Consider the following 13,183-nt stretch of genomic DNA (forward strand, 5'->3'; position numbering starts at 1 on the left):
GAAATGAATAACTGGAAAATAGCTTTACAGCTATTGAATGCTGTATGAGTAACAGGAGAATTGTAAAATTTACATTTACAAAATGTAAATTACATTAAAGTAAGATTCAGAACAAAATAAGTATTACTGATCTTAGTGATGACCAGCCACGTTAATTTTTGTGACATTAGCTTCATGTTGGAAAAGCATCTCTGCTTTGTAAATGCAACTTTTGCAAGGAACTAAACATTATAAATGTTACTGCAGTGGTCAACGAAAATCTGTGCTTGCTTCTAATAAATAATATTCCATTTCCTATTTGTTGAACTCAGACCATGCATAGTTGGGTAGGTGAGGATATACCAGCTAGACCAGCAGCAGCCTCGTCAGGTCCTGGTGAAGGAAACTTGGAAGAAAAGTGTAAACAGGTAGACTAAAAGTAGTGTACACTAATCATAAGATATTAGTCTGTGTTTGCAGTCCAGAGTTCTAATCTAGTTTAGACTTGCGGAGTAAATGTATGGGGGCAGGGTTTTCTAAAAATGTAGTGGTGTGTAATAACTTCACGTGTGTTTCTTTCACTCTGTGGTTTGGATTAGATTAAATCAGTACTTTATTGTCAGAGGGATCTGCAAATAGTTGCAGTGCCTGATCAGTTCACATCCAAATATGGGTGGAAAATGACTGAAAGCTTCCAATTCAATATTGCATGTCTGTTGCTCCACCAACATGCAACATGCATGTCCTTTAAGTTCTTGCTCAATACAGCTCCTCCCTGTTACAGGAGACAAAGGCAAAGGACCTTTATTTATACACAAAGACAACTTGGGTTGTACTGAAGTGCTTATACTCCCTTTTCCTTTGGCATTTGAGGAATGTCATTTGCAGTCACCTCTTTTGTTGATAATTTTTTGGATTTTAATAGATGTTATTGGAAAACTTCTGGGGGAAAACAAAATTGTAATAGCATCTGGCAGAATCAGTTTAAGAACCATTAAGGCAGCTGAAAAAGTATAAGGGAACAGTGGTTGCACTGTAGCCAAAACTGAACCCAGTTGAATTGGGTAGTTACAAAATAGAATTGAATACTCAGAATTGGGTCTTTTGCCCAGTTGCTGTACTGACTTGCATGTAGATGTCCCTAACTAAAGTAAAATTCCCACGCTTGGATCTGCATGATTTTTCTAATTGTTCATATAGCTTGGCACATTTTTCTGTTTTTCTTTATCTTCTTTATTCTTTTCTTGGACTTTTGACTTGAAATAATATTTTCTGTTCAAAGAATGTTCTTTTAATGAATGTTCCACAATTCTGTAGGGCAGAATGAGTGTGACCATATGTGGTTTATTTTTTACTTTTTGAGTTCTACGCAAACAGATTTCCCATCCAGTTAGAAGGTACCCTGATTTGAGGAGGAGGGAGGGGCCAGCTGCAACTATTTATAATTTTATTCTTCAATTATTTAATTTTGAAGAAACAGTGCGTCTAGTGGAAAGGATAATAGTTCAAAGGCTGAATTTCAGTCATAATTGATAGATTAAACTTCACACGGCTGGTTCAGCCTCTAACGAGTCATAATGGGTACTTTCTTCATGCCATATGTTACAAGAAAGGACATAGAAACTGAATGAAACTTATTTATTTATTTATCAATTTTGCCACTGCCCATCTCCCCCCGAGAGAGGGACTCTGGGCAGTTTACAATAAGCTAAAAGGTTTAAAATACAATAGAACCATAATAATACATAAAATATAAATATAAATGCAAAATGTGAATATAAAGTAGAATCCAGATGGCAATTGATCATTATAATTTCATTCATGTATGAAGACCATTTAAGGTGCCAGCCATCTCCAAGAATGACTGTTGCCCTTCCCACCCCAGTGAGAAGGCAGAGCCAGGTCTTCAACCTTTTCTGGAAGGTCAAAGAGAAGGGGCTTGCCTTACCTCCGGGGGAAGAGTATTCCAAAGGACAATTTGGTTACAACTTAGTTGTAATTGTTCTTGGTGACAACAATATTATGTTTTTATGTTTTTATCATAATATAGTATGTTCTTAGTGTATACCGCCCAGAGTCCCTCCTTTGGGGGGGGAGATGGGTGGTGATAAAATTAAATAAATAAATAAAGCTTGTTGCCAAAGTTTACTAAATATATCACCTCTTTTTAGGCAGTTATCAACTGAAATTATAAGTAAGGGCTAATAGTTAAAATTAGGGGTTAATAATGCAGTCCTACATATGTGTATTAAGATATACACACACACCTACATACACAAATGTTTATTGAGAGTAAGTTTCATTTTATTAATGGCATTTTACAGGGATTACACTAGCTTGCACTGGAATAGTTAATAGATTTATAAAAATTTATGATTAAACAGTTTAGATAAGTTACTTAAGTTCATGAATGAATGCATGTTGTTAATGAACCATGGATTACCAGTTCTGTTGAAGTACGTAGTACAGGATGGAGGTCTAGAATCAGCTTGTTAACAGGGATAACTTAATTTTCAAAGCTATGTAACACAATTCGTATCCATTTTTTTACAAAATGATATGATACATACTATTTTGAGAAACTCTTTGAACTTGTAATCATTGCAAGTTGTTTGACACAGGATGATGAATTAGACTGATCTTTTGTTGGACTTTTATGTGTAGTTCTTATAATTTTAATCTGCAAGCTTCTGAAAATGAAACAAGGGGCATTTCATTAGATGTGAGAGGTGTTTGGTTTGTGTATTTTTGACTGTAATGGATTGATCTCAGCAGTACTTCCCTGTTGTGTATTTGGAATGTATGATATTATAGGTATAAATAATGTATTTCACTGCAATCTGAATATTATAAGACATGTCCCAGTAAGATGTAACAAAAATTTTAAAAATGGCTGTGATGCTGACTTACTTCTTTTTACTTCCTAGGCAGCACAAATAGTCCTGATCTCTCTGTTCGAACTCAACACTCCCGAGTTTACCATGTTACTTGGTGCCTTGCCGAAAACATTCCAGGATGGTGCTACCAGACTCTTACATAACCACCTCAAGAACTCCAGCAACACTAGCATGGTGAGATAAGTCTTTTCCTGTAAGAAATGAACACAAAAACAAAAATTCCTAAAGACATTAATTTCTTGCTTACCAGTTGATTTGGGCAGAGTCACACCCATTGTAAAAATCTGCAGCCTTAGCTTTACAGGGCAGCAGAGACACAACTTTTAATAAAAGAGGTCCCATTGTTCTGAATGAATCCAAAGGATGTATGTCTTTTTATTATCCTCAAATCTAAGTTCAAGAATTCTGTGCTTTTATATGAAACTTGGCATTGCCTTGAACATGGTGGATTGTGTGCAAGTTGCCCCCATAAAGTTCACTGTTAGCCTTGAACTCTCATTTTTCTGCCAAATTCTAGGGGCATTATTTGCTGCAGCTGTAAAGGTTTTTAAAATATGTGTAATTGTTTAGAGGACTTTCTGAAAAGCTTTAAAAAAATCCTGCCAGTACCATGTCTAGTTTGCCCTGTCTGCATCTTAGCTTTGCCTGCTAAGATGCCATGATGCCAAGTGTGGCTCTCAGCAAAAGAAGAAGGAAAAGGAAAGATCAGGTACTAGAAGGTTCAGTGGCTTAGAGATAAGAAAATGTGATGAGTTGTTTATTAAGCTAAGACCTAGCTAGGCACTTCAGAGGCTAAAACAGTTCCCAGAGAAGAGGATCAGCAGTGTCTACAGCAAACCATGATGATGCCAAAATGATGACACAGTCAGTGATGCCATCATGCAAATGCCACTAATACAAACTTGCAGTATCAGTATCTGATACAATTAAATAAGTTGTGACATTATGTGATGTCATGATGTGTTTGTCACCTTTTGCCCTCCTGTGGACAGCCAGGAAGAGATGAGCATTGGGAGCCAAATTCTGCTCTGGCTCAGGAAGAAATCCAAGCTAGAGAGTTCCAAAGTTTTGCTGCCACTGAAATGCTCTCACTTCCTTTTAAGCTGCAGTTTAGGATGTAAGTCCAGCTGTATGAAAGGAAGAGGGAGATTTCACTTTCCCCTGCCCTACCCTACCTCAGTGTTCTTATACATTCATAGACAAATGGCTGACATATCAAGCCAAGACCTCTTATATTGCTCTATTCCTTAAAAACATGGGTTTTCAAGGAACTCCAAAGCCTTTCATTCTAGAGTACTGCTATGGCATTGATGTGAAGAAAGGAAGACGAAAAATTAAGGTCTCCCTGTAGTAACCCCTTTGCTTCTGCCAGATAGATGAAGTGAATATTGATAAACACCTTGCCTTATTTTCTTTATAGTATAAAGAAGGCAACAGTGGGCAACTTCCAATCCTAGAAAGTTCCTATTGAATAACTTGAAAACTATGGAAGCAGTAGATATTTGGTTAACCCTTAGTCAAATCAATATCTGCACTTAACAGTTAAAATGTTGATAGATTCTGCTTAAGTCAGATTTTATATTAACTGAAGTACAGTTATCCCATACTTTCATTTATTCTCCTCCCTGTAATGTATGCTCTTTCTTCTCTTTTTTAATATTAGGGTTCCCCTAGCAATACTGTTGGCCGAACCCCTTCACGTCATCCTAGCAGCAGAACCAGCCCCTTAACTTCACCTACCAATTGTTCTCATGGAGGATTATCACCCAGGTAACACTGTAGCTTAATTAAAGTATGACTCCAATATGTAAAGTTTTCTGCCTAAAATATAATTAGCTAAAATCTCAGTATAGGTATGTGTATAATGCACTTGTTCAGTTCTGAAAATAGAGGAAGTAATAATTTTGCTTCGCCCCTTAGAAAAAAAATCTAGACTGCACTTTAATAACAGTCTTTGTAAAATACTACATTTTATAGGTAATGTCTAAAAGCTGTGACAGCATCTACCCTTTTGTCCTGCAAGCATACAGACATAAATTCAATCAAATGAATATGCACTGTATTCATTTAAAGAGATTACTTTATATATTTGTCCTTCTTTCCTGTGCAGACATATTTAAAGATCTAAAAAAGGAGAGGGGGGGCTTTGAGAATGCTTTATCAGTAAACTGGAAAATATAATTTTTGTTTCATTTATTTATACTGTTCTTAAAATGTGCTGCCAAAAAGCCAAGAAAAATAAGTTGCTGCCTAAAATGGCTGTATAATAGTTGTGGTATAACATGAAAAAGATAGTTGATTAAAATGTCAAAGATGCTTTCCTGCTTCTGGTAGGAGATGAGTCTGGATGTATTAGCTACATATGGTAACAAAAACATTTTCAAAGGATGGTGACAACAGAATTTGAGATAGCATTGTATATATGCTACACACAAATTTGGAACCATGTTCTTCCAAAAGATTGTGTGAATAGACTTACTGAAGGGAGTAACTACGTGCCTGTTCCCAGAGTTTCTTGGGGGAGGCGTGGAACCAGGAGGCATGCACCAGAGAGGAAGTGGCGTGTATCCTTAAAGCACTTCCACCTATTTTGTTGCACAAATATAACTGCAATATCTAAGTTGCCCCTCTTAAATCATATTTTTTTCTACTAATGGAAGTATTACAAGAATGTTGTTGATGTTTCATCATGAAATGATCTGACCATTTGCATCCTGCCCACATGCTATCAACTTTGAAGTAACTACTATCTATTGATCCTGCTGCTTAGCATATCAGCCAGTATCACGTTCTGTTCAGCCAATATGTTGTTCTGAAATGCAGTCCATACAAAAAGTCTCTACTGAATACTATTGACTCAGAACATTATTTGCAGTTGAATCAAGTGGCCTTTTTATACATTTTAAAAATATTAAATTCCAACTTGCTGGAGTAGAATTTGGTATATTAACAAGTTTGCTACTCCAAGCAACTTGTGAACTTTGATCAGAATAAACAGGGTTAACAGTGTGTTCTTGCTTCCTACAGCATTTATTGTATTTGCTCCTGACTTTGTACTTGTAACGTTTGTACTACCATAAATTACAAGTGTTTATCCACAGGCACATATATATGCATACATATATATTTGTGTAACTATATATTGTGCAACTGTATTGTATAACATCGTATAACTATAGCAAGTGCAAAAGTTTCCTGGTTCAAGCACAGGAGATTCAACAATACAACCCACTATATTGTTACTCAGAAGCCACTCCTACTGAGATAATGGGGCTTAGTCCTATGTATATGCCCTGGGTCCCCAGCATAGCACCCAGGAAATATGTCCATCCACCCATTTAGATTTTTTTAATTCAAAAAAATGAATGAGAAGGGTCAACATAAACTGTATTTTCAGCAGTGTTTCTAAGCATCACTTAAAATGGTGCATGGATGCAGCCCAATACTTACTTCACCTTCTGTGTATTGTGATTGGCTACACCCACTATGACAACAATTTTGTGAGAATGTCCTTAACATACTCTCACTATTCCTAATGAAAGGTTGAGGACTCCTGGCATGTGCATGTGGGAGTACAGCCTAAAAGTCCCTTAAGCAGAATGCAGATACAGGGTTTAAATACAATGCAAGCTTTAGAGCAGATGTGAAAAATGCAAAAGTGTTCTTTAACTTGTACAAGTATGTCTTTGGTTTTATTTTTTTTTTCATTTTTGAAGATTTTCAGAATGTCTGACATTTTCTTTTCTGTAGTGTTTTCCAGTTCTATGTATATTCGACCATTTTAGGTTTTATTTTTCCCTACAAACTCAGAGTCCCCCATTGGGGGAGAGGGGTGGTAATATAAATCTAATAAATAAATAAATCTGGATCTCTGGAGATTTTCAGAATAATGACTATGGATGTTCAAAATAAATGTGTATGTATATGTATGTGTGTGTGTGTATGTGTTTGTGTGTGCATGCATTGTAATAATACACATGCAGACAAATGCACACACAGATATATAAGTTACTCTTTTGGGGTGTTTTTCCTTAATGACGTAAATCTCACATACATATTTGGCTTTGTGTTCAGTTTCTGAACAAGCTCTTGCTCCAAACTAATCCACATTTTTATTCTTTGTTAATGTTTTTAGTTTTAAATCATATTTTGCTGTTTTTATTAAATTTTACTACTTTCTTATTCAAGCTTTAGCCTACAATATTTGAGAATTGCTTCACTTCAAAACTTCACAAAGTTTTCTTTGTTCTGGCTTTCTGTTTTATGCTCTAATTTTTTGTTCCTGCTTTTCTGAAATGTTGGAACAAAAAACAATCCTGCAGAGTTTAGACTATGAAACTCATTTACAAATACAACTTTGAAATTTTTTGAATGGATGAAACAGAGAGAAATGAAATGAATGTCTTTCATTGCCTCTGAGATGCACTTGGAGTTCAAGCTGACATTCTGAAAGAATTAGCCAGCAAATTGTATCTCTTTAGTTTGAAATGCTAAAATGTTTTTTTGCCAGAATGTTGTACTTTGACATTATAAACTTGTCCGTTTGTTTGGCTATACTGAGATAGTATGGGAGAGTCGGTCATACTTTGTCCTTTAAAAATTGAGGTTGCATGTCTTTGGTTGCTTGACCCACAGGTAGGTAGGATCGGATTTTGTGATATTAGCCTTTTTTTCTCCAAATGCAAAATTGTGTAAACATAACTCTTGTTTCTAGCCTTTTTTCCCTGAAGACTTTCATGACAGAACAGCAGAAGAAGCATGCTGTGATATAATAGGGATGTGCAGAGATCTAGCTTCAAAGGGCAAAATTTGATTCAGAGAAAAAGCGTGGGCATGTATTAACACCTGTTGGAATCATCTTTAAAAGGCTGCACTTTTTCCTGGGTAGTAACTCTTCCCAGGGAAAGATATTGGTTTAAAATGTTTGCAATAGGTGCTATAGATATGCCCATGCTCACTCTGAATTATGTTTTGCACTTTGAATCCAGGTCTTTGCACAGTTCTAAAGTACTGGAGAATTATTCTGATATCTCATTTCATGACTTGCGGCGTTTTTCAAATGTGATCTTTTGTGATCTTTTGCTATAATGACGTACATGAAACTCAATAGAAACAAAACGACCAATTGAATACTCCAGCAGTTCTAGAAATAAGTCCCAACATACGTTATGAGCTCATCCTATAGAACTGCCCCAGGAATGATGGACAATTCCATATCTGGCCTTTGCCAGCCTGGTAAATCTTTGCAACTGCTAATGAATATCTGGACATGGAGATCGGTTAATAAACTGCCAGGAATGTCCAAAATATTTTACATTGGAGAGTCAGTTCTTCGGTGTTTCATTTTCCTTCCAGAATGTAATGGTTTGTGTATTTCCAGAAGGAGGTAGCCCAGAATTGGAGGTGGTTCATGGGGTATTGGATTTGGTGTGCCCCAAAATAGATACAGTATAAGAGATTTCTAAGGGTTTGCCTTTATTTACCTGATTTAGCCATCAAAGTACTTGATTGGACAAAACTAGAGGGCAGAATGTGGACTACTTATAGGAAACAGAATGACTGCTTCTGAGTTCTGGAGAGTGATTGCTCAGAAGAATGAATGAATAAATGGGAGAAATAAGCAACCATCTTTCAGACTACAGGTATAAATGATTATCAGTCCAAATTTATTTGCGTGACAGTTGGCCTGCTAAGGGTGAGTGAGTTTAAAACGTTAAGCATGGTGTGAAGTAGTGGAATCAGATGCCCATGGGTATGATTACAAGAAGAAATTGCAGTGCTTAATATTTAGCACTGTTTCTAAGTATTTTGTTGTTGTTGTTCAAGTTGGGTATATAGCGAGAGACCAAAACATAAGGCTAAGGAGAAATCTTATTGAAATATTTATTAGAAAAACACATTGTAGGATATTCTCTCTCTGTGCAGGTATCTACATAGATCCTCTTGGTTATCAGCATTTGACTATTTGTATTGTACCTTTAAATCTCATATAATCTAAGAGAATTGATTCCAGTGTATATTCTGCTCACCTTGACATTTTACAATTGGCTAAAGTCAAAATAAGTAAGTCTGGGAAAAGCAATTTTTTACTGCAGAACATTGTCTGAGTTTATATTGTGAAATAGGCAAATGGACATAGACAAGAGATGCCCTAAAATTCCTTAGCAATATCTACTGATACTACAAGTATTAATGAATGGCAGAGTATTTACCTGAAGCAAATCAATGGAGTATTCCTGTCCAATCTGTTTCTATTAAGTTCTTCTCTAGTTGAGAAAGCATGAAAAAAACACAGCCACTCAGATTGTAGTTTTCTTTTCTCCCTTTTTCTGTTTCTTCCCTCCTCTTCTCTTTTTTCTTCCTGTGATCACTGCAGTCGTTTCTGGGGTTGGAGTGCAGATGGGCTGTCGAAGCACCCCCCTCCCCTTTTTCAGCCTAACTCCATCCCCGCCGCTCCTTCTCACAAGACTTTCAGGCGCTCTTACTCTCCCAGGTAACAAGCCACCTGTTAATCCAACCTGTCAGAGGTGTCACAATGTTATTTACCTTTTGGCTCAGTTGACTGCTTTCGAAGAGACAGGTCCAAGGGATGTGGAAAGAGGCAGCACCTTTTGCCTTTATAGTTTTTATCTGTGGAGAAATCCCGTCCGTTATGTTGTTTCCAAAGCACCTGTTCAGGCACCCAGAGAAATGTAACCCAGTATTCCTGTCTCTCTCTTCATTCCTTCTGCTTCCAAAGCAAAGGAAAGGCTTGTTTTATGCAATGAAGTATTCCAAGCTAATGCTTCCCTCCCTTTTCAGTTGTAAGTATGGAGATAAAACCTAGAAATCAGGCAATGCCATGTGGTAGACAGGGACAGGACCAGATTTAAGGTACATTGACCTTTTAGTTAGACACCGGAACTAAACAATGTGTAGCTGAAAATTAAATGATATTATTTTGGATGCCAAAGGAAAAAAAAAGGTTTTCAAAAATCACTTGGCAATATTGAGGGGAAAAAATATCCTCTTTGCATTTGATAAATTAGCCTCCCCAGTGTAACACCTTCCAAATGTGCATGACTACAATTCACATAATCTCTACACAGCATGGTTGATGGACATGCTGGCTGGAAAACGGCAATTTGAATGTCACACCTGAAGACACCAGGTTGTAAACATTTAGCATAATACTGCCAATTGTCTCAGCAACCTGAGAGCAATAGTCACCCACTAGGATCTAGTTCACATTTTACCTGCAAGTTTGTTAGCTGTGACAGGGAATACATTCCTTGTGCAGGCTCTCAGCCAAGCCACTCATTTGGAGAAATATGGAACTGGACTCATTTCTTCTTTGTATCACTTCCTACCCTACCCCACCCCCACCTACCTTTTGGTGGAATCCTGGTCTTATTTGTTGAACTTCACGTGCATAAGCCTGGCCTTTGCATTTCAAGACCCAGCCTTTTTGGATTGGTGGCACGTGTGGAATTTTGACAACGTGTTATGTCTTGAAAAATGACTATTGGGAGAAGTACTTGCCCATTTATAAAATGGCCACATTGGGAGCATAACCAAACCAGCATCAATTTATCAGAATGCTACTTGCCACTTCCTCCTTTTAAGATGTTCTGCATTTCCATGTTTATTGTTGCTATGTTAGGAAGTCAGGTGGGAAAATTTCCCAGCAAAGATTCAGGTAGATATGGCTACCCATCTTTTCTATTTTTTAATGAATGATTATAGAGCCCAGCAGCATTCCTGTAAATAAAGATGATATTGGAGTTGATGCTTTGCAGCATGTCACGTTCCCATTGTTAATGAAAATATTTTAAAAAGGCAATTGGGGCAGGAAGTCTGATGGGATACCAAGGTAGGTGTCTGTGGACACATTGAAGACCTGAGATCTACCTTGGAAACCCCAGTCCCTTTAATCAAGAAGATTAACCATATATCATCACTGTCAACTATGGCAAAATTATACTATTTGCAAGAAGAGAGAGGGCCTATTGCATGCACCAATGTACCTAGCATTTCAAGTTGCAAATGGCAATATGAAAGCATAAACCTGTTTTTAAACTGTGTGGATACATGCTATGCAGATGTGTGATTGGCCAAGTTCTGATTCTCTGGCATATGTCCATTATGTATTCCCGTTCGTATAAAACACATTTATTTGTACAGCTAGTAATATGAAGATTCAGTAGATCTTAAGCTTCCTACTTGTTAGCAAAGCTTGAGGATGTAATTACTAACATCAGTGCCTGAAAATGTGTGAATACCTCATTGATAAGTATTAGCTGTGCAAGAACAGAACAATGAGAACACTGAAAGGGACACAAAACTATTCTTAATTATAGTACAGATAAAAATCTACAATAACTTATTCTATTTACATTAATCTGTGTGAAAATAAAATTATGACAACATCAATAAACAAAAATGAGTGACTTATGTAGATTTAGATTTTGTCCATCAACCAAATGTGAGGGAGATTATTGATATTTAGAAGCAGTTTCCTTTGTTTTATAGGCCAATTTTTATAGGCCAAACTTAGGACGTACACGTAAAATCCCAGACATTGACAAGTTCTGAATCCTGAAGGCTGTATTTGTTGGAAGCTGAGGCATTGGAAAATAATATTGTGACATCAGTTAAAAGTCACATATTTTTCCTCATCTCTTTGTTCTCCTTGTAACTCCTCCAATTTTCTGCATGAATCATTGTTTTATATCTTGTATGATTGATAGGATGTATTTTATTTATTCGTTGTAAATTGATCTTCCATTTTTCTTCTTTTTTTCTTTCCTTTGTTTTCACATTATTTATACAGTATATCATACAGTTCTTATATTGGCTAAATGTATTTCCTTGAACATGTGGTTAGTTTTAAAAAAAATAATAATAATACACCAAAATTGTTCTTTCTTTTGTGAGCTATTTTATAATGCTTTATTCTCAGGTTAAAAAAATAGGTTCTTCCCTTGTAGATTTTGGATGTCACTGATATTTTAAGGTTTCTAATGAAATCTATTCCATGTAACAAGTAATATGGAATAATCCAGACATTTGTATAATTGTGGCCCAAATTACTATTTTACAATAATATGTTCTGTTTGATTTGATTCTGAATGGCTTTATTGGAAAAAGTTAATTTTTTAAATAGAAAACTAGGACTGTCATTCAAAATGAGACCCTTTTTCTCCTTGGCATGCTAATATACAAGCTGATGCAAATTGAGTTTCTGGTGGATCTATCATTATGCTATCAATATATATGACATAGTTCAGTTATACACACAGAATTCAGTTCCTTACCTTGAGGAGCTTACAGTCTAAAAATTAGTATAAGGCAGAAACATCAAGGTAAGAGCAGTGATTAATAAACCAGCAGTGAGGGTGCAGGCAATGTTGAAGGTGTTTGTTGGAAATGAATCAGTTTTGTGGCTGAAAAGGGTGAAGATTGATTTGAATTATTTGGAGTTGGGAATTTTTTGTTTCTTCCATGATTACACTGTGTGAATTTTAAGTATATTAATTGAGATTGTCAGAGACTCTAATGATAAGGTGGATGTCTACCTTTCTGTATTCATCTTGTCCATCAGTAGAAAAAAGTGTGATACATTTTGTGGGCAAGTTGAAATTCGTATTATTATGTAGAGAAATATTGAGAACTGTGAGCACAAAGTATTAATTGTCAAGGAAGAATTGCCAGAATCTTGTCTAATGTCTATCAGGAAATTGTAAAACTTCCTTTTTTGTGGAGAATGGTTTATCTCATATAGCATCTATAAACACTTAATTGTTTTAAAGAATAGTTGCTACTTTTCTAGCTTGAAAAGGCTATAGTACAGCAAATTGTCACATGCTGAGATTTTAGGATATTCCATATTATTGCTTTGCCAAAACACCAGATGTACATTCAGTCCTGCCAGTGTTACTTGGGTTGGTGCTGCAGAAAGAGTACATTGAAAGAAATCCAGAGACTGGAACTGTTTCCATGAGACGTAAATCTTGTTTTTGGCAAGTAGTTTTAAATAATGAAATACACGTTTTGGGAGGTGCCATTCAAAATGGGTTATCATTTTGTGAAATATCCTTTTAGCAGAGATGGAGTTTCGATCCTGTTGTGTCATAGGAGGAACTCTTTAATTGTAGGCCCTTTTCTCTGGATCCAGAGGAAAGCTATTGTGTTTACTCACAGTCTACCTATGCTATATATAAAGTAACTCATCAGTGGCAGAGTAGAGCGCAATATTTAGTTGCTGTCATTGTTATTGGGCAGATGGATGGATGGATGGATGGATGGATGGATGGATGGATGGATGG

At 36.2% G+C, this 13,183-nt stretch overlaps 1 protein-coding gene across 5 annotated transcripts in view; it reads left to right on the plus strand.

Annotated features, from left to right (window-relative positions):
- Positions 1-13,183, plus strand: part of CLASP1 (cytoplasmic linker associated protein 1) — a 178,775-nt gene that overhangs the window by 142,353 nt on the left and 23,239 nt on the right. For 3 of the 5 annotated variants that reach the window (XM_063288800.1, XM_063288801.1, XM_063288802.1), the window contains 2 exons: positions 2,907-3,050; positions 4,540-4,646. In XM_063288800.1, coding sequence (XP_063144870.1) covers positions 2,907-3,050; positions 4,540-4,646 — 251 coding nt within the window. Of the gene's footprint in view, positions 1-2,906; positions 3,051-4,539; positions 4,647-9,252; positions 9,370-13,183 lie in introns of all 5 variants that reach the window. The other 2 variants (XM_063288799.1, XM_063288797.1) reach the window with 1 other exon arrangement.

The sequence above is a fragment of the Candoia aspera genome, chromosome 1 (genome assembly GCF_035149785.1).
Source record: "Candoia aspera isolate rCanAsp1 chromosome 1, rCanAsp1.hap2, whole genome shotgun sequence".
Taxonomy (NCBI): Eukaryota; Metazoa; Chordata; class Lepidosauria; order Squamata; family Boidae; genus Candoia; species Candoia aspera.